An 18,989-nucleotide genomic window follows, 5' to 3' on the forward strand; every position below is an offset into this window, starting at 1 on the left:
CCCTCCACACCACACACACACACACACACACACACACAGAGAGAGAGAGAGAGAGAGAGAGAGTGAGTTGGCAGCTGTCCATCCCCCACCCTTGGAGTCCCGATGGCACGCACGCGGGGGCTGTCACAAAGAAAGGGAGAGGAATTGAGTGCCAGCCTGAGAAAGGCGAAGCTGCCTCTCTAAAGCATTTTGGTGGCTTTGTAAGTTTGGGGGAAAGGGGTTGGGGGTGTCAATCAAGAATTATATCCAGAATACCCCAAGTGTTACAACTTACCGTATTTGCCGGCGTATGAGACGACTTTTTTTGCCTTGAAAAGCATGCCTCCAAGTGGGGGGGGTCGTCTTATACGGCGAGTATATAACAAAAACTATATTTTGAGTGGAAATGTTGGGGGCTCGTCTTATACGCCCAGTCGTCTTATACGCCGGCAAATACGGTAATTCTAATCAGTACACTGCAAAAGATATTGTAAAGCCCAAAAAAGGCATAGGAGCAGCAAATTAAAATTATTTGGAGGCTAGAGCAATCTATAGAATAGAATAGAATAGAATAGAATAGAATAGAATAGAATAGAATAGAATAGAATAGAATAGGAATAGAACAGAATAGAATTCTTTATTGGCCAAGTGTGATTGGACACACAAGGTATTTGTCTTGGTGCAAATACTCTCCATGTACATAAAAGATACATTCGTCAAGAGTCGAGAATCATAAGATACCACACTTAATAATAGCCATTGGGTACAATAAGCAATCAAATCATACTAGGAAACAGTCAATATAAATTGTAAGGATACAAGCAATGAAGTTACAGTCATATAGTCACAAGTGGGAGGGGATGGGTGATAAGGAGTGATGAGAAGATTACTAGTAATAGTAGTGCAAACTTGGTAAATAGTTGGACAGTATTGAGGGAATTATTTGTTTAGCAGAATGATGGCTTTTGGGAAAAAACTGTTCTTGTGTCTAGTTGTTCTGGTGTGCAGTGCTCTATAGCGTCGTTTTGAGGGCAGGAGTTGGAACAGTTTATGTCCAGGATGTGAGGGGTCTGTAAATATTTTCACAGCCCTTTTTGACTAGTGCAGTATACAGGTTTTCGATTGAAGGAAGGTGGGTAGTAATTGTTTTTTTTTTCCAGTCCTAATTATCCTCTGAAGTCTGTGTCTGTCCTGTTGGGTTGCAGAACCAAACCAGACAGTTATAGAGGTGCAGATGATAGACTCAATCATTCCTCTGTAGAACTGGATCAGCAGCTCCTTGGGTAGTTTGAGCTTTTTGAGTTGGCGCAGAAAGAACATTCTTTGTTGTGCTTTTTTGATATTAGGTATCCATTTTAGGTCATGTGATATAATAGAACCTAGAAATTTGAAGGTCTCTACTGTTGATACTGTGTTGTCTAGTATTGTAAGAGGTGGTAGTATGGGAGGGTTTCTTCCAAAGTCTACCACCATTTCTATGGTTTTGAGTGTGTTCAGTTCCATATTGTTCCAGTTACACCACAAGGCAAGTTGTATAACCTCCTGTCTGTATGCAGATTTGTCATTGTCTCAAATGGGACCAATCACTGTTGTGTCATCTGCAAACTTCAGTATTTTAACAGATGGATTGTTTGAGATGCTGTCATTGGTATACAGGGAGAAGAGAAGTGGAGAAAGCAAACAGCCTTGGGGGAGGGTTGAGCTAATTGTACAGGTATCAGATGTGATTGTCCTGTCTTGTATATATGTAACTTGTATATAGATGAATATTAAACAGTATTTGAGACTATGCGGTTTGGAAAGAAAATACAATAGGATGCATGATATCTCAGTGTGGAAAATATGGAGAAAAAGAGACATTCCTTCAACTCTTTCTTACCCAGCATTAAAGACTTGAGATTCCCACTGAATCTCAATGCTCAGAAAATTTAGGACCAATAAAAATAAATATTTCTCTGCCTAACTATGGAACTGATTGCCAGCAGGTGCCAACAAAGGTCACCCATTCAGATGGTTTGGAAAGTGAACCTCGTCTTGAAAAAGAATTTATCTTAAATCCACAGCAGCTGTGGGATAACAGAAGAAAAGGGCTCTTTGCCGTATCTCCTACTTGAAAAGTTTCAGGATACATTGGCTTGGCAACTCTGCCCCTAGAAGAGTGAACTAGATGGGCCTTTAATATAATGCAATGTTCTTTTAATATTCTCAGAAGAGAGAAGAGAAGCAATATGAATGGTTTGTGTAGGAATCAGGAATTGTAGAAATAACTGTTATGGGAAAATAGACAGGTTTGAAGGAGGATTTATCCTAACCAGATTCCTGGGCTTGGGGATTGGACTTTTCTAGGCCTGTGTTTTAATGCCTTTGCTGAAGTTGTTCTTTGTTAAGTAATCACAACCTGATTTATTGTGGAGCATCTGCATGCAACATGAGAAATTAACTTACCTCTGCAGTAAGGTGCTTCAAATCTCCTAGCTCACCTCTGCCTGACTCATTCCCTATTTACTCTCATTGTCCTTCTTGCCCTCCAAAATTCTGCTGACCTGGATTCTAGAGTGCTAAAGTGTCCTTGTTTTGCATAGAAACCCTGGGTCGTCATTTTTCAAGGCCAGAAAATATGTCCAAGACTGGCTTCATGTCTCAGAACAGAATTTGCCCAGGGCTGTGGAACTGAGATCTACAGAATTTCTTCTCTATCCATAGAGAAATAGAGGAAAAACTGACTAAAAAACCAAAATAAACCAAAAGTGATCTTTTAAAGTGGAGGTCTTCACACTTGACAGCTTTAAGACTTGTGGACTCCCAGAATTCCTCCTCCAATCATGTTACCTCTAGGAGTTAAAGTTCACAAGTCTTAAACTTGCCAACTTTGAAGACCCTTGTTTTTAAAGCAACCCTTCTTATCTTTTAAAAATGAAAACTTGCATTTACAGAAATGGGAGTAACTTCAGTTAGTAAAAATGCCCATTTCAATATAAGCCTTTAATTCTTTTCCATTTAATTATAAGATTTTCCGAAAAGTCACCATTGCAATTCAAAATATACAATGGCCAAAGGCCTAAAACTCTATTTCAGAATACTTAATCATTTTGTTCATTAGATCCACTAATGAAGCTGAGCTTAACCCCTAATGATTTCATGAACTCATCAAGTTTTCTCAGTAACCATACCAAAATATACTACCTTCTCTCAAAAGGAATTTTCAGCTTCCTATGCTATATACTTGGGATTTTTTAGCAGCCTTCCATCCAGTTTCTAATCAAGTCTGACTGCCTAGCTTCCACCTATGAAGCCTCTTGCTTTGAGCAATCCTAGATAATAAGGTTCTACCTTGTGGGAGATAATATTCTATACTTACAGTACATGATCACTGTGAGGGATTCTGAACTGCCGCATTCTGGCTGTAAAGGTCAGGCTATAAATTGTACTGACTTTGTGAGCCTTATGCAACTTTTCTGAGGATTTATTACAGAGGTATCCAACCGTGGCAACTTTAAGACTTGTGGACTTCCAACTCCCTGAATTCCCCAGCCAGCGTGGATAATGAAGTCCACAAGCCTTAAAGTTGTCAAAGCTGGACATTGCTGGTTTATAACCTGCAACCTTCACTAATTATTGGAGGTCAAAAGTGGCCATAGGTCTCCCTTTCCAGGATGCCCAGTAGATACGGCCCTACCAGCTGCACGTTCAGTTTCAATGTAAAAGAGAACTTTGCAAAGAGAGATTAATATAGGGACTACCTCCAGAAGAGTAGAAAAACTGCAAGTAGCTCCAGAAGTCTTATCTCTTAAGGAATACAAAAGGGATTTAAAATCTTCTGTCCTTAACAATGATAAAGTAGCTACTTCAGTTGGAAAGTTTAATATTGGAAAAAGGAATGTGCAGACTCATGACAATGGCTGACTATTTTTGCTTAACCCGTACCCTAAGAACATCTCTGGTGCAGACAAAAGCATTTATTCCTTTATTTTTTTAAAGCAGTAGGGATCTTTTCACAACCCAGAGCTCTCCTTTTATCTCTACTGTTTTCCTCACTGTCAAAACTTAGACTGAAAGAATTTGACTGAATTTGATTCTGATTTGATCAGGGAACTATAAAGTATCCTTTGTTTAAATAATAATAAAGCGTGGCTCTCCATTACTATCTCAATCCTGCTGGGAATTTCTCTAGCCTGATACAATGGAGACAGCAGCTACGCTAATTCTCGGCCACAATGACTTTCTCCAATCCAGGAAAATACCAAGTTAAGGAAGACTGGTTTATCAAATCACACATTACAAATTGTAAATTACATTTAATAGTATATAATATGGGGTAATAGTGTGTAGTACACATAATATCCTGTTTTATTATGCTATCAAAACTCTCACTATTTCTGCAAGAATTACAAGCCTTTTTTTACAATATTGTAAAATATTGTGGGATGGTGAAACAATTCCTGTTAACGATAATAAAAAACAAAGACATAATTCATTTCACTTAATAATTCTCAGAACTACCCTTCTCTCAATTGACATAAATCTCCAAGATTTTTTTTAAAAAAATTCTGAACAAGCGTTGATGCCAAAAACACTCAAAAGATTTTAATATGACATATCGCAACCTTTCCCCCCCCTTTGCTAACCTGGGAGTGGGCATGGCCAGCACGTGACACATCCGGCCTACAGGCCATGAGTTTGACACCCCTGCAATATAGCAGATATCCTGTTTCTAACAATACAGCTTGATACTCATGAATAGCTTACACCAGGCCATGGCTATGCCTGTAGGGACAGTCTGAACCAAAATTAGCCAAACACATTTCATCTGAATGACTTGTCATCTGGTAGGCTCTGAGTGACACATACAGCCATAACTGGGTTAAAGGTATAAAGATGATTCAGATGATCATTGATAATAAGGATGTTGAATGAGCATAGCTATTCTAGAGGGTTTCCCTGCATCCTCTTCTCTTCTTATGAAATATCCATTCTTTTGCCTGACTTTTACAGTTTACTGTAGTTGTCTATTCTTTTCAAGGTTATAGCAACTCAAAAGAGACCCCTGCTGGATTGCTTACAAAATCGATTCTCAACTCCAGTCAAACAATTTACACTTCCATTCAAACTTTTCACACAGTTTCCACACTGTCCAACTTCATCAATAGTTCATGTTCTCCAAAATTGACTTCAGTGGCAAAACAAAAACAAAAAACCAAAACCCACTCAAAATCCAGAAGTTTTGAGGGACGGACAAGACCTCTCTTTGATGGCAGGAAAAACATTTATTAAGTATACCTTTAGTTTTCTGGGAATGGCTACAGGGTGGAACCTCTAGAAAGCGTTGGCGCTCTTCGGACAGATTAGCCTTCCACTGTGTTTCTATCAACTCAGACATTTTCTGAACAAACTTGTTTTGCCTCTACAGGTGTTCAAAGCCAGGATATCATTTCATGATGCTGAGATCAGAACAATTATTCTCTTTTCACTCGCTCCTTAGGATAACTCGTGAACGCTTCACACAGCCTGAAAGAGGTTCCAGACCTATTTTACAGGTGGCATCAGGCTTCTATTAAAAGGGAGGCATTGGCTATTGTTTATCCTCCCTACAATTCTAGATAATTTCTCTCAGATAACTTACAATCAGCCCTGTGTATGTATATATCCTGTGTATGGGTTTTAAAAAATAAATCTTAGCATTGCGTGATTAATAAAGACACCCATAATTATTATCAAGTGATACAATCTAGGACAGGGCTCTCCAACCTTGGCAACTTTAAGCCGGGCGGACTTAAACTCCCAGAATTCCCCAGCCAGCAGGCTGGGGAATTCTGGGAGTCAAAGTCCGCCCGGCTTAAAGTTGCCAAGGTTGGAGAGCCCTGATCTAGGATGATTATAGGTAATCCAGTTAAGGAATCCTAAATGTGTAATACTTTGCATTGAATCTCAGCCTGGTCCAAGGGTCAGGACTCGATCGTTTATCCCTTTTTCCCCAACTTCTCCCGAGTTTCGCCTGATGTTTCCTTTCCCACAGAGAAACCCCAACCTTCAACGCGGATGATACTGACAAGGAAAGAGCGACATCCGGAGTTAGCGCGCCAAAACCCGAAACCCTTTCAAGCCGCTTCAACCAACCAAGCCGCCCGGCTTGCGCGCGCCGACCAAGACGGCGGCTCTCTTCCCTCACGCCAGGCTTCCAACGTGGCCCCGGGTCTCACCCGGCCTAGCCGCCCCGCCGTCGGGGGCGGGTTTGTGGGGTGAGGGGGATTTCTTTGCGCGGCCTCCTCACCTGTCGATGCTGATCACGCAGAGGGTCATGATGGAGGCGGTGCAGCACATCACGTCCATGGCGATGAAGACGTTGCAGAAGCCGCTGCCGAAGATCCACTCGCCGCCGATGAGGTCGGTCACGCTGACAAAGGGCATGACGGCCACGGCCACCGACAGGTCGGCCAAGGCCAGCGAGACGATGAGATAGTTGGAGGGCTGGCGGAGCTTCTTGACGAAGCAGACCGAGATGACCACCAGGCAGTTGCCCGCGATGGTCAGCAGCGTGATGAGGGTCAGAGCGGCGCCGATGACCACTTTCTCCACGTTGCCGTAGCTCAGGATCTGCTCGCCGCACTGCGTGTCGTTGCCGGCGTCGCCGTAGCCCGGGCTGAGCGCGCTGGGACCGCCGGTGCTGCTCCCGACGACGACGACGTCGCCTCCTCCGACGACGCCGCTGCCTACGCCTTGGCCTCCCCCTCCAGGGCCGGCGGTGACCCCTTGCAGAAGTTTCCCGCCTATCCCTAAACGGGGCGGATTCAGCGAGCCAGAAATCATCCTCGCCCCGCCAGTGTCACCCAACGGCCGGGGAGGCTCCGGCGCCAAGGAGTCCAGGCTCCTGCTAGCCAAGACGGGACAGCTGCTGGCGCCGTGGCAGACGAAGACCATATTGAGGAGGGCTACCCACGAAGCCCACTGCCGCCAGCCCGCATGCCCGCCTCTCCACGCGGCGGCGGCGGTTCCCAGCGCTCTCACGCGGCGTCCCCGGGCTGCTGCTGCCCGCCCAGGCAGCCAGCCGCTCGCTCCGCCCGCCGAAGCTGCGCCTCTCTCCGCCCGCTTCACCTGGATGGAGCCGCGCGCAGAGGCCAAGCGCCACTTCCCCGCCGCCGAGGGCTCTGGCATAAAGTCTGCGGGGCTCCCTCCGGCGGGCGGGCGGCGGCAGCGCGGGCGCAGAGCGGGGCGCCGGGCGAGGAGATCCGCCTCCACAGGGGGCAGGGCGTGCTCGGCGGCAGCTCAAGCGTCTTGGGCCCGAGAGGGCCAAGGACCTCGCCTTTAGCCCCGGACCTCGCGGCGCTCGCTCGCCTTCGATGCCACGCCGATGGCCGGAATCCCCAAGCCGTGCCGGCAATCGGGAACTTTGCGGAGTGCGGCAGGAGAGCGCTCGAGCGGGGAGCCCGTCGGGCGCAGGCGGTGGGGAAAAAACCCGCTCCCGGATGGAGGCTAATCCGAGGCTTATCTCCCCTCCAGACGGACCCCGAATCGGGGCTCCCTCTCTGATCCTGAGCGCATCGAGGGTGCGCTTCGAAAAGTCTGGCGCACCGCTTGGAAGGTTTGCTTGCAAATGCAAAGAGACCTGGAAAAGCCGCCTGTTCCTCGCTGCTCTCCGCTAAGCCGAGCGGGTTTCTGCAGCCTCCCACGGGAGCCCTGGGTGCTCCCTGTGCTTTACAACCGGTTTTTCTTTACCGTCCTCGAATCGGTGGTTAAGAAAGAAGCGCGCCCCGCGCAGCTGGGCTTTCGGGTGGTGTCACAGGCAGCGGAGGAGCGGGGCGGTCTCGCAGTTTGAATGCGGGAGTTCAAGCCGGCGCTTAGATTCAACCCTGGGCTTCGTTTCTCTTCCAGCCCAGCCGCACCTGCGGGTGGGGGGGGGAGGACCCCCGTGGTTCTTCACGTTAGGCAGGGCTGGATTTGCCCATCCTTGGTCGCTTTCACCCAGCCATCATGCTGCTCCCCTCCGATGTGGTCCCTTGGATACGTTTCTTTAAATAGCGATTTCCTATTGGGGATTTCCAGTCCCTTCTTCCGGATCTTCCCTTATTCCTGGAGCTGCTACTGCAGTGCAGAGATGATCGGCTTTTCTTTCGTGTTTTTTTTTTCCTTTTTAAAGAAAGTTTATAACGAAAGAAGTCGAACGGATTGATAGACCTATTTGGAAAAAAAGAGCAGTCTGGTAGACTTTTTTTAAAAAAAAAAGCTTGATCGTTTTTAGGAGATCAACAGACCAACGTTAAAATATTAATTAAAGACTCCCACTTTGATGTTTCAGGAGATAGCTAGACCCACGTTTTTTTAAAAAAACGGCAGTGGGAGAAAAATTCATTCGTGAGAAATACACCGTCCAGATGGAGTTAGTTATATTGCAGATTTCCTGCCTTACCCGGTTCTGTTTCAGCCAGCTCCTCTTCTCATGCTCCACTTACCAAATAAAATTGGGATGGGGGAAGGATTGCGATAGGAGATTGAGAGTCCTAAATTTTAAAATGTAGGGAAAATGAAGCTATACAATTTTAGCTATACCATTTGGGATGAACACCCTTGGAATGGTGTGGGAATAGGAATGGATTTCCAGAGGGGAGGGAAAGTGCAGACTACTGGAACCAGGAGCACTACTCAGGTGATCCTGTGGACACAGATCTCCAAGTCAACCACAGATAGACCTTCAAGGACCCTCTAAAAGGATGCAAATGACCAGCTGTTGGCAAGGAATACAAATCCTTCCATTCCCCAATATCCTGTCAGAGCTGAAGAAGCTTCTTGGGTGAGAAGTGAAACGTCTTCAAAGAAAAAACAAGAAAGTCCAGCTGCCTCCTGAAAAAGCACCTTTTGGGACAACCATGACCTGGATGACTGAGAATCTCTACAGACTTTTAGGAAAAAATGAAATATCCTGGTTGACAGGCCCACTATATTCATGGGTGGGTATCTGTCAAAATGGATGCATGCCTGGAGATCGGGAATGGAAAGGATGATCCCACAGCACCCTGAAGCGGCCAAAGGGACAACACCAATGAGGTCTTATAGATTATATAGTAGGAATTATGTCAAAAGAAGGAAAACACCACTTGAACAACATAACAACTAAAAACATTTTTTTGTTGGCTTTGCAGTGGGATGGGGCCCTCCAAAACAGTCAGCAAAGTGCTTATGTGCTACTATGAAGATGCACCCATCACACAGCTTTTACTGGACTATGAAAGTTTGATGCATTGCTGATCATCAGCCTAAAAAAATGGTCAGCTGCCAGTATAAATTTGATAGTGTAGAAATTATCTGACCTGAGTGACTGATAAGATTTGAGGTGCGTACGGATAATACTTTGCTCTGAACAGGTTTTTTTCTTCCTCATGAAAAGTGAGTCAAACTTACAAGCTCAGGTTTCAAGGATTGTTGAATGCAACATCTAATGGAGAATGAGTGAAAGATCAAACCAAGCCTACTTCGGAACAGTGGAATCAACTCACACAATCGATGCATTTTCCAATCATGCTGTGGTCATTGCATATATAGCAAGAGCATTTAGACTTTTATACCACTTCAAAGTGCTTTACAGCCCTCTCTAAACAGTTTACAGAGTCAGCATTTTACCAACAATCTGGGTCCTCCTTTTTCCGACCTCGGAAGGATGGAAGGCTGAGTCAACCTTGAGCTGGTCAGAATCAAACTCCTGGCAGTGGGAATGCAGTTAGCCTGCAATACTGTATTCCAACCACTGTGCCATCACGGCTCTTATTGCTGATGCTTATAGACACAGTGGAATAATATAGGTCTCTACTGTTGATACTGTGTACACAATATAGCCTGCTATTCATGCATACACTACACAGCAGATTTCCAATACCTTTTTTCAGTTCCATAGCAGGCAGAAATCCAATGGATGTGGCTATTCATAAGAAGAGAACCCAACTGCTGTCAAATGAAAAACATTGTGCAGTGTTTCTATCTATTTAATTACCCAAAAAAAACCACCCCATAGACTATTAGTGGAAAAATTAAGTAAGGCACACTGATTACACAGTAAAAGCCTGATCTGGGAGGACTCCAAATCTCTCTCTGAAGAAAAACCATCACTTCCTTCTACTGATTACAGAGTTTGTCAAGAGATCAGCAGGAAGAGAAGCTAACAAAAGAGCTCCAAAGATTAGGCCAAAAGAGATTGAAATTGGAATGTGTGACTTCTATGTTCCCTACAGAATTTGCTTGTTAGGCCTTGGAAATTGGATTGGCAATAAGGGCTGCCTGTTTGATTTGATTTTATCATTTGGGTGTTTTCTCAGCCAAAGGCCACAGTTCCAGATTTAGCTGTGTTAAAAGCTTTGTTAAAAGATGTTCCATCAGATGCATAGAAGAAGGTTTCTCAAAAATATTTTGGAATTATTCAAGCGTAACACTTATTTTAAGTTCTTAATAGTTGCCTATAATTGTATTGGGGGGGTGGGGGAGACAAAAAAATTAAGATGGCCAAAACCATGTGATTAAAGTCTATCCTTTTAAGTGTATGTCATGTACATTAAAATGGGCCAATTTCATGGTTGTGGCAGCCATCTTGTCTGTTTTGACTGCCCCTACAGACACTCCTCCTGCTTTTGTAGATGAGTCTTGTCAAGTCATTCTGAATGGTTAGTGGAAATGCTTATGCCACCATTATACTCTTACCCAATCCCATCAAATTAACCAGGATCTGTGCTTCTTGAAGTCAAAGCAGCTTCATCAGAACATAATCCAATTCTATTAAACAAATGGTGCCCCTTGTGGGATCGGATGATTGCACCATCTAATATAGATACTTCATTGAGTGTAGATCTGTGTTTCTCAGCCCCAACAACTTTAGGATGTATGGACGACAATTCCCAGAATTCCCCAGCCAACATTCTGGAGTTGAGATCCACCTGTCACTGAAGTTACAAAGCACTGGTGTAAATGAAGTGTATGTAATTCGGCTCTTTAAAGGTTGGTAAATTAGATGGTATATTCTTCACTATACCAAGTACTTTGCAGCATGGAGGTGACCAGGACATAATTATCTTAGGTATTTTCATAAAATGAAGTAACAACAAGAAACTGTGACAATATTATTGCACCCCTTTTACATCAAAATGTGATTTACTGATATGTGTCAACATCAGAATTTGTAAAGAACTAAAAAAAAACTACTATACTAACTGGAGGAAAAAGACCAAAAACTGGTGATAGCCCTTAACTCTCCCAACACTACATCTCCACAGAGGTTGCTTTTCATCTTAGTAAGCTGTACTAGGTTGGAGTGCAGATAAGCCCTGCAAATTTCTTATCCTCTTATTAACAGAGTTGGCTAAAGGGCTTGACTTACTGTTGAAGGCTGCATGCTTCATTTATTCTGCATGGGTTGTCCTAAAGTGTTGATTTATGCATCCCATTAATTTCTTTTCCTTCTATTTGTGTCCGAAGCACAAAATAACCCATTCCAAATATCCATCAGTTGCAGAAAATAACCAAACCAAAGATCAACATGTCATTTGCTGCAGATTCATTTTGCTTGGCCATTGTTCAGGTCTCTGCATTCGTTAATTAAATCTTGTGACAATGTAATCAGGAGAGCTAAGGAATGGAGCAGTAAGTCAAATGCCCAAATAAACAGAGGAATATATACATTCTGGCTAAAGCACTTTTTTCTCAGTTTGGCTTCTTTCAAGTGCTTTACGAATGCATGACTAATTCTGGGAGTTACTGTTCCAAAGCATCTACACAAAGTAGGAGTCTCTGCTTCCTAATTTAGTATAAATCTTCTCCCATTAAACATCAAAATACACCATTCCCAAAACTGGTGAAATTAATATTTGAAATCCAAAATTCTATAACAAGTGGCAGCAATGACCTCTCTTCTTTAGACTGGTGCTTTGATTTAGATCCTGATTCCAGGAATCAAAATGGAACAATAATACAATAAATGAGGAATCCATTTTGGCCAATTTTCTAAAAGGCATGCTTTTTCATTTCGGTAGAACTGTATAGATTATACAGACGAGTAAGGAAAGAAGATGGAGTCATTCATTAGTCACTAACTCCAAAGCAAGAAAATCTAAGCTGGAGGCTTTTCTAGCCAGACCAAAAACTTCATCTCTCTTTCAAAATGCTTAAGCTATACCTTTATTCTCCCAAAGCTGGCATTCAGACGCCATGAGTCATTCTTAGCTAGTCCTTTTTTGCACAAAGGAAAACTTAATAACCTTCCATACACCAGACATTTATGGATGCCGAGTTGAAATATAACAGACTGTGGCATGCTGTATTGGATATATTGTATGAATCCATCCGCTGTGGTTTGACAAAGAGCTTGACACACTTTTCAAGATGTGTCCATTGCATAGTTTTCTACTATTCTGCAAGCATCATCACCATTATCACACTACTATCAGGTAAATAGCTGGAATCTTATGAGAGGAGATTTTGGTCATTTAAAAGTATAAATAATCTAGGAGTTCTTTGAATCTACTTAAGTATTTACTCAGTTGTTTTGGTTACTGTTATAACCACAGATACAACATTGCTGATTCCTGGTTTAGTATGTTGTGTGAATCCAACAATTATGACTCATTAAATTAACATGATTAAGCATACATAGCTTAGCACACTACATGTCCCGGGCATAAAGGGGACAGAACCTTATGGGCTATCTAATCCTGATTGATGCAAGATATCCAGACTATTGAAGATGTCATGTAAAGGTTAAAGATTAAATGCCCACAATTTTTTTTTAAAAAAAACCCTTCACTGCCTTCTTAATAACAGTTAATACCCCTTTCCCAGGGGTGGGATTCTACAGCTTCGCACCTATTCGCTAGAACCGGTTGTTAACATTCTAAGCAGTTCAGAGAACCGGTTGTTAGAAGAAATTACTGGCCTAATCCTGTAAGGAAGGCAGGAAGGAAACATTCTGGTCTTGCTTACAGAAACTGCCTCTCCATTAACCCTTATTACATTCTTGGCAGAACTAGATTTCCTGTCTCAGGAACTTCTCTGGAGTTTTTTTTCCCTCCTTTGCTGGTACTTTGCTTGTGTGGAGTGGCCATTCAAAGTTACAATGGCACTGAAAAAAGTGACTTATGACCATTTTTCACACTTACGACTGTTTGCAGTATCCCCACAGTCATGAGAGGCCAGGCGAGGAGATGCATACCTCGATGTGAGTGATAGTGAGTTGGCCACGCCCAGCCAATAACATGACCACCAAGCCACGCCCACCAACTAAGCCACGCCCACAGAACCGGTTGTTAAAAAATTTGAATCCCACCCCTGCCCTTTCCCACCGTGTTTCCAAAATTGGCAAAAGCTTCAAGCTTTGCAAGGCTTTCAAAACAATAATGTGTTAATTAATATTACAGTTTTATTAAATGCTTCTCAAATGATGGCTCTTAGCATATAAACTCAACTAACTGCACTTTACAGTGCTGGAGAAGATAATATCTGTCACAGTCTGGGGAAAAATGTCCATTATTCCCCCCAGAAAGCTGTTCTCTTTCTTGTGCCAAATGTAGCTCCCAGGAGTGAAAACATTTAGCATCTCCTGTTCTTTCCAACATTCTTTCTACAAGGTATAATCACTATAGACAGACTGGAATTAAGTGCTGGAAATAAGCTTGGACTTACTGTATGTTTCTTTATCTTCACTGAGGCAATTTTCATAAAGCAATAGAAATTATGTCTAGAAGCAACTGAATGTGGCAGAGAAAATGGAAAGAGACACGCCCTCTTTATCTGGATGATGTCTCTTTGGAAAAGGAAGGGAGAATGAATAATTAAACCTAAGAATAAAATAATACCCAAATCTCTGAATTTTTCAATTCTATCAATTTAAGGTTAAATTTATTTAACTTTGAAGTGTTTTCACATGAACTTGGCAGATTAGAATTGAGATGGTATGCTACCAAAATACGTGTGACTGAACTGACCTCGTGCAAAACAAGTTCATTAAAACTCTGGTAAAAGAACTTATTGATTTTACAATTTTAAAAAAGAAAAGTGTAGTGTTTTAAAATGGATGAAAAAAAAGCATTTTTCCCTGTAAGTTTAAAGAATATAGTGAATGTTGTTAATATAAATGGTGATAGCTTATAAAAGCTATTAAGTGCAAGGAAGAAAAAGCAGAGATGGTTAAATTGGTTGTTTTATTCAAAGAAGGGAATATATTTAATTGTGTTTTTTGATTTGGAAATTGTTTCTGGATTTTGTGCTTGTGATGAAAGAAATTAAATTTTGGTTTTGCTGATTAGATAGATTTGTCATCATAGAAATGGCTAGTATAGATTAATGTGTGAAAGTAAAAAAAAGTTGAGGCTGTAATGTTATTTTCTACTGTGCTAAAAAGAATTGAAGGTCAATGCCTTTTTTCCTTTTTCCCCTTTTACTTCAGGGGTCTCCAACCTTGGCAACTTTAAGCCGGGCGGACTTCAACTCCCAGAATTCCCCAGCCAGCAAAGCTGGCTGGGGAATTCTGGAAGTTGAAGTCCGCCCGGCTTAAAGTTGCCAAGGTTGGAGACCCCTGTTTTACTTGTCCCTTCCCTTTTTCTTCCCCTAGTTTCCCATTTTTTTAATTTTCCTTTGTATTTTATATTTTGATAAACTAATTAAAAAATACTTGAAACACGAGAGGGAAAAAAGAAGTATTGTAAAAGAACAACCCTATTCCATGTTTACTTGGAATTGAATCCTATAATTTATTGGGTGTTAAGTAGGTTTCCTCAATTAAAAAACCTTTTTGACATGAGCAAGACAGCAGTTGAGCAGAGCCTGCTGCTGTTGCAAGAGATGGAGAGGGGGAAATGATGGTTTTTCTGTCCTTTCATCCCCTCCCACTCATTCTAGAAATACCTTGGTATTCTAGAAAATACAGATAAGGGTTGGAAAGGAGAACCAATAAAAACCATCTCCCTCTTTTCATACGAGAAAAGGAAAAAAGAAACCTTGCCCTTTAAGGAATAGGCAAAGTTCTTTCCTTTTGTGGATTCAAATTTCCCGGCTGGGAGAAATCATGCAGAATGATTTGGTCAGCTGCGTTGAAAGTCAGAATCGGTTTATTAATAGGAAGGCAGATAAGAAGAAATCTCACAGCGTTCCTAGGATTAATCTAATCTTGTGAGTAGAGAAACCCTTTTTTTATACCCTTCAGATCCTTTGATTTTTGTAAGTGTGAACACTTGAAGTCTTTGATTTGTGTGTGTGTGTGATGAGTTCCTGTCTCCTGATATTGGGGTCTCTTCCTGGGATAGGAGTAATTGTTCTATATTAGCTGTTTTTTGTTCACTTTGTAGCTGCTTGTTCCATTAGGTTGCAATATCCTGAGCTTCCTGTTATGCGTTTTGGTTTGCTTTTCACAAGTTTTTATAATTTGCCATCTATTTGATTTCTATGGGAAAGGATCTTAGCTAGTTTGTAGGGTTTTTTTCTCTGTATCTCATGCCTGTAATTTTCTCCTTCCTTTGTTGTGAAAAGTAAGGTGGCTCCAGCTATTTTAATAGCCCTACTTGACAAAGGGTGGGGACTGTTTTCCTAGAAGAGGGGGGAATCTAACTTCCAACATATAAATGTAACCTTTTCAACTCTTTGCAAGTAGGAATGAATTGAGGTTTCCTGCCACTTGTATTCTAAGGACACAGTTATCTGAACGTAAGATTATAGTTGAAATATTTGTAACTGAGAATTATAATTTCAATGAAATCCCATACAAGGAGAAGAATTCAGTTGCTTGTATTCCAAATTACCACAACTAGTGATCCAGATGGGGTTTTGCTCTAAAATTTGGGATTTATTTTATCAATGGCTAGATAAGAAAATAGGGAAATAAGATACAATACAATATAAATGTAATGATAGAGTAAAGATAAAACAACGTAACATGTTACAATTGATTATAATGAAATGAATGATATGAATTGAGATATGTTAAAAACTGAAATTTGCTCGAAAAGGATGATGTAGTTTATAATTGAAGCCTAACAAGAAGTTAATAATAATATAATACAAAAATATTTATGTAATATGAATTTTAATAATGTATTTAGAAGGGAGGGACTGCTGATATTGTGCACAAGAAGATCTGTACCGACCGACGCACTGTACAAGGGAAAGAAGGTTTTATGTTTTGTGTTTATGCTTGTGTTTGTTTATGCTTGTTGTTAAAAAAAAATATAATAAAAAAATAAAATAAAAAGATGGGGTTTTGCAGGCTGCAGGAAGCCAAGGGCACCAGGCTGCAGAGAATCACAGAGGTGGAAAGTACCTTAGAAGGTGTCTACTCCATTACTCCAGCTCCATGCTCAGCACAGATTCAATTGGAGAATCTTTGATAGAAGAACATTCAGCTGCTGTTTAAAGACTTCTAGCACAGAATTCAGTAGTGAATGTGGCAGCCTGTTCCAAAGGCTGAGAGCTCCTATAGTCAGAAAGATATTGCTGGTGTCTTGTTTGAACTTGCTTTCTTAGTTTTAGAGGGCCACCCTAAATCTGGTATTTCAGTCTATGGTTTTCAGTAAAACCCTGAACAAATTTAACTTTTCCCCCTTTATGTTGTTTTTGCATTAAGTACAAAACCAACTTCCATCTATTAATTTGAAGTATTTTTTTTCTCAATTCCCAGTTCGATATCATTTGTTCTAGATTTTTTTAAAAAACAAACCCAGCAGAACACAGTTTTGCTTTGCTTGTTTTTAAATTCCACACAAAGCAGAAAACTTGGCCAGACTGCAAAACTGTCTGGCAAGGGAGTACTGAGAATCAGATAGAATTGTTCCCCCATTTCCAATTACAAAGTTGATTATAGAGACTACTGGCATGCACAAAAATTATCCTGCCGGGTTTTTTTTTTCCTTTCAGTTCTCATTCAACATAACGAATAATAATTTGCTTTCAAAATTAGCATCAAAGGAGAAGAAAAATTTTTGATGAAATTCTCAAGGATGGGATGTGGTGTTCTTGCAATAACATGATTATAAGGTGGCCAGTGGATGCATGAATGTTGCATCTTTCATGATTCATCTCTTCCTCAATATTTATCCTTCTTGACTTCCAAGAGAAACATAACGGGAACCCCTTTCTCTGTTTTCTTTTAGATAGCAGCCAGGCAATCTTTCAAAATGATAGAAATATGTGTAATAGAAGATATAATGACCAGTCACAGGTCCTCCCTGTTCCAATTATCAAGTAACCCACCAAACTGCACCAAGAGAAGTTCAGAATAAATTTTCAAGCACTTTGAAAGTGAGTGTTTTGTTTTGCTTTAGTTTTTCTTTCTTTTCTTTTTTTACAGAAAACTTCTGATAAATTACAAGACAGATTTTGTTTTATACAGATTGTGAGCATTTCTCCTTGGTGATTATCCCCATGCTGGAATACACACTATGAAGGTCTATGGGGAAGTATAGGTTTATATTTCATATGCCCACCAGCACCACCACCACATATTATTTCCCAATAAATAGATCTGTAATATCACAGTTTAATAGACAATTTGCAATTTCGAAAAGTCTAAAAGGAAGTCTAATTTGCATGCCAGTGTTCCTTTTCTGCTGTAGTCATGTTCCTGATAGTCAGATATATTCTGTAAAGCACTCCAGTGCATGAGGGACACCAATGAAGTTCAAAATGGCTAATTCAGTATATTTAACATGTGTTAAATCAGCAATTGTCCAGATGGCTCGTACCAGTGGCCAAATAATTGAGACAAGGAGGCATTGCAGTTCAGCAACATCTGAAGGTCTATATAGATTCTATATACAATAGGTCATCCATCCCTAAAGCAAGCATGCTACAGTACCCTTGGTCTGTACAAAATGACCAACTGCAGTAGTTCTCAGTTTGTGGTCTGCGGACACCTGGGGGGCTGCAAAGCCATCACAGAGGGTCCACAAAGACTTGAAGAAATGTTAATGATTTAAATCTTGAGTTAAGTCTCAGTGGTCCATGGTCAGTGGCCACAAAGGGTATTTAAAGGGAGTCCATGGTAAAGAAAAAATTGAGAACCACTAGTCTACAGCATATACATGCTACAGAAGATTTGAATTCAGCAGGAATGCTAGATAGAAGTGATGTACCTGAACTCCAGGATGCTGGAAGAATATTAAGTAATTAACTACCAGGATATTGCATTGGTGGGAAAGGCTTATAACCAAAAGAATATCTTTGTCTGGGGTTCAGAGGCCAGGTATGTACGATTGCTAGCAGACTACTACATTTTGTACTCGAGGGAATAACTAAATTTATCATAAATACATGAAGTTAGAAAAGCCCATCCAAACTACATCTTGAAGGAAGGGAACATTGTGATGAAGCTTGAAACATGGGGAAGAAAAAGAAAGAAGGACAGCTTCTCATTTAAACAAGAGACTCCCAGGGGTGTCTTCCAGGTGTAATGTGGGGGGGGAGAAATCCAGATTTATTTATTTATTTATTTGATTTGTCACTCGCTTACAAGAGAATAGGTATAAGGATAAACATAGTTATGAATACAAGAAATGAGTACATATAAGAAAAATAAAAGAAACAATAGGACAGGGACGGTAGCGCGCCCCCAACAACATCGAGATGATGGCCGCAACAGTGTGGTTGAAGCACATAAACAGGTGGGGCTTCAGTCACTCTTTCATGGCCATCATCTTGATGTTGCTGATCACATCCCACAGAGAACGTGGACATTCATTTAACTAATGGGCTACATGACATACAGTTCTTCCCTCTCTGAAGATCTTTCCTCTCGTCTCTCTCTTACCATGACCTTGTGGTCAAAGAGGTTCACAAGTACAAAAGGATGAGACATTCCCACGCCCACATAATTTCCATGATATGTGGCATATAAAGAGTTGAAGCTTAGCTGTTTGTTTGTTTCAAGTACTACAGAGCCACTGATAACTTTCTTAAGGTATGCTGAGCAATTAATTTATTTGGCAGGCACACAAATGTGGGAAGACACTAAAAATCAAGAACTTGGAGAGCATAATCAATGCTCTATTTAACTGATT

The 18,989-nt window shown here is 41.3% G+C and overlaps 1 protein-coding gene across 2 annotated transcripts in view; it reads right to left on the minus strand.

Moving 5' to 3' along the window:
* HTR7 (5-hydroxytryptamine receptor 7) overlaps positions 1-8,040 on the minus strand; it is a 103,801-nt gene extending 95,761 nt beyond the window's left edge. The window contains exon 1 of one of the 2 annotated variants that reach the window (XM_087964183.1): positions 6,248-8,040. In XM_087964183.1, the coding sequence (XP_087820309.1) occupies positions 6,248-7,128 (881 nt within the window). In that variant the 5' untranslated portion in view covers positions 7,129-8,040. The remainder of the gene's footprint in view (positions 1-6,247) is intronic. The other variant, XM_026670686.2, reaches the window with a different exon arrangement.
* Between the last annotated feature and the right edge of the window lie 10,949 nt (positions 8,041-18,989).

This window comes from Notechis scutatus, chromosome 4, assembly GCF_049901735.1.
Source record: "Notechis scutatus isolate UNSWTSFEM ecotype Mainland chromosome 4, rNotScu1.2, whole genome shotgun sequence".
Classification (NCBI taxonomy): domain Eukaryota; kingdom Metazoa; phylum Chordata; class Lepidosauria; order Squamata; family Elapidae; genus Notechis; species Notechis scutatus.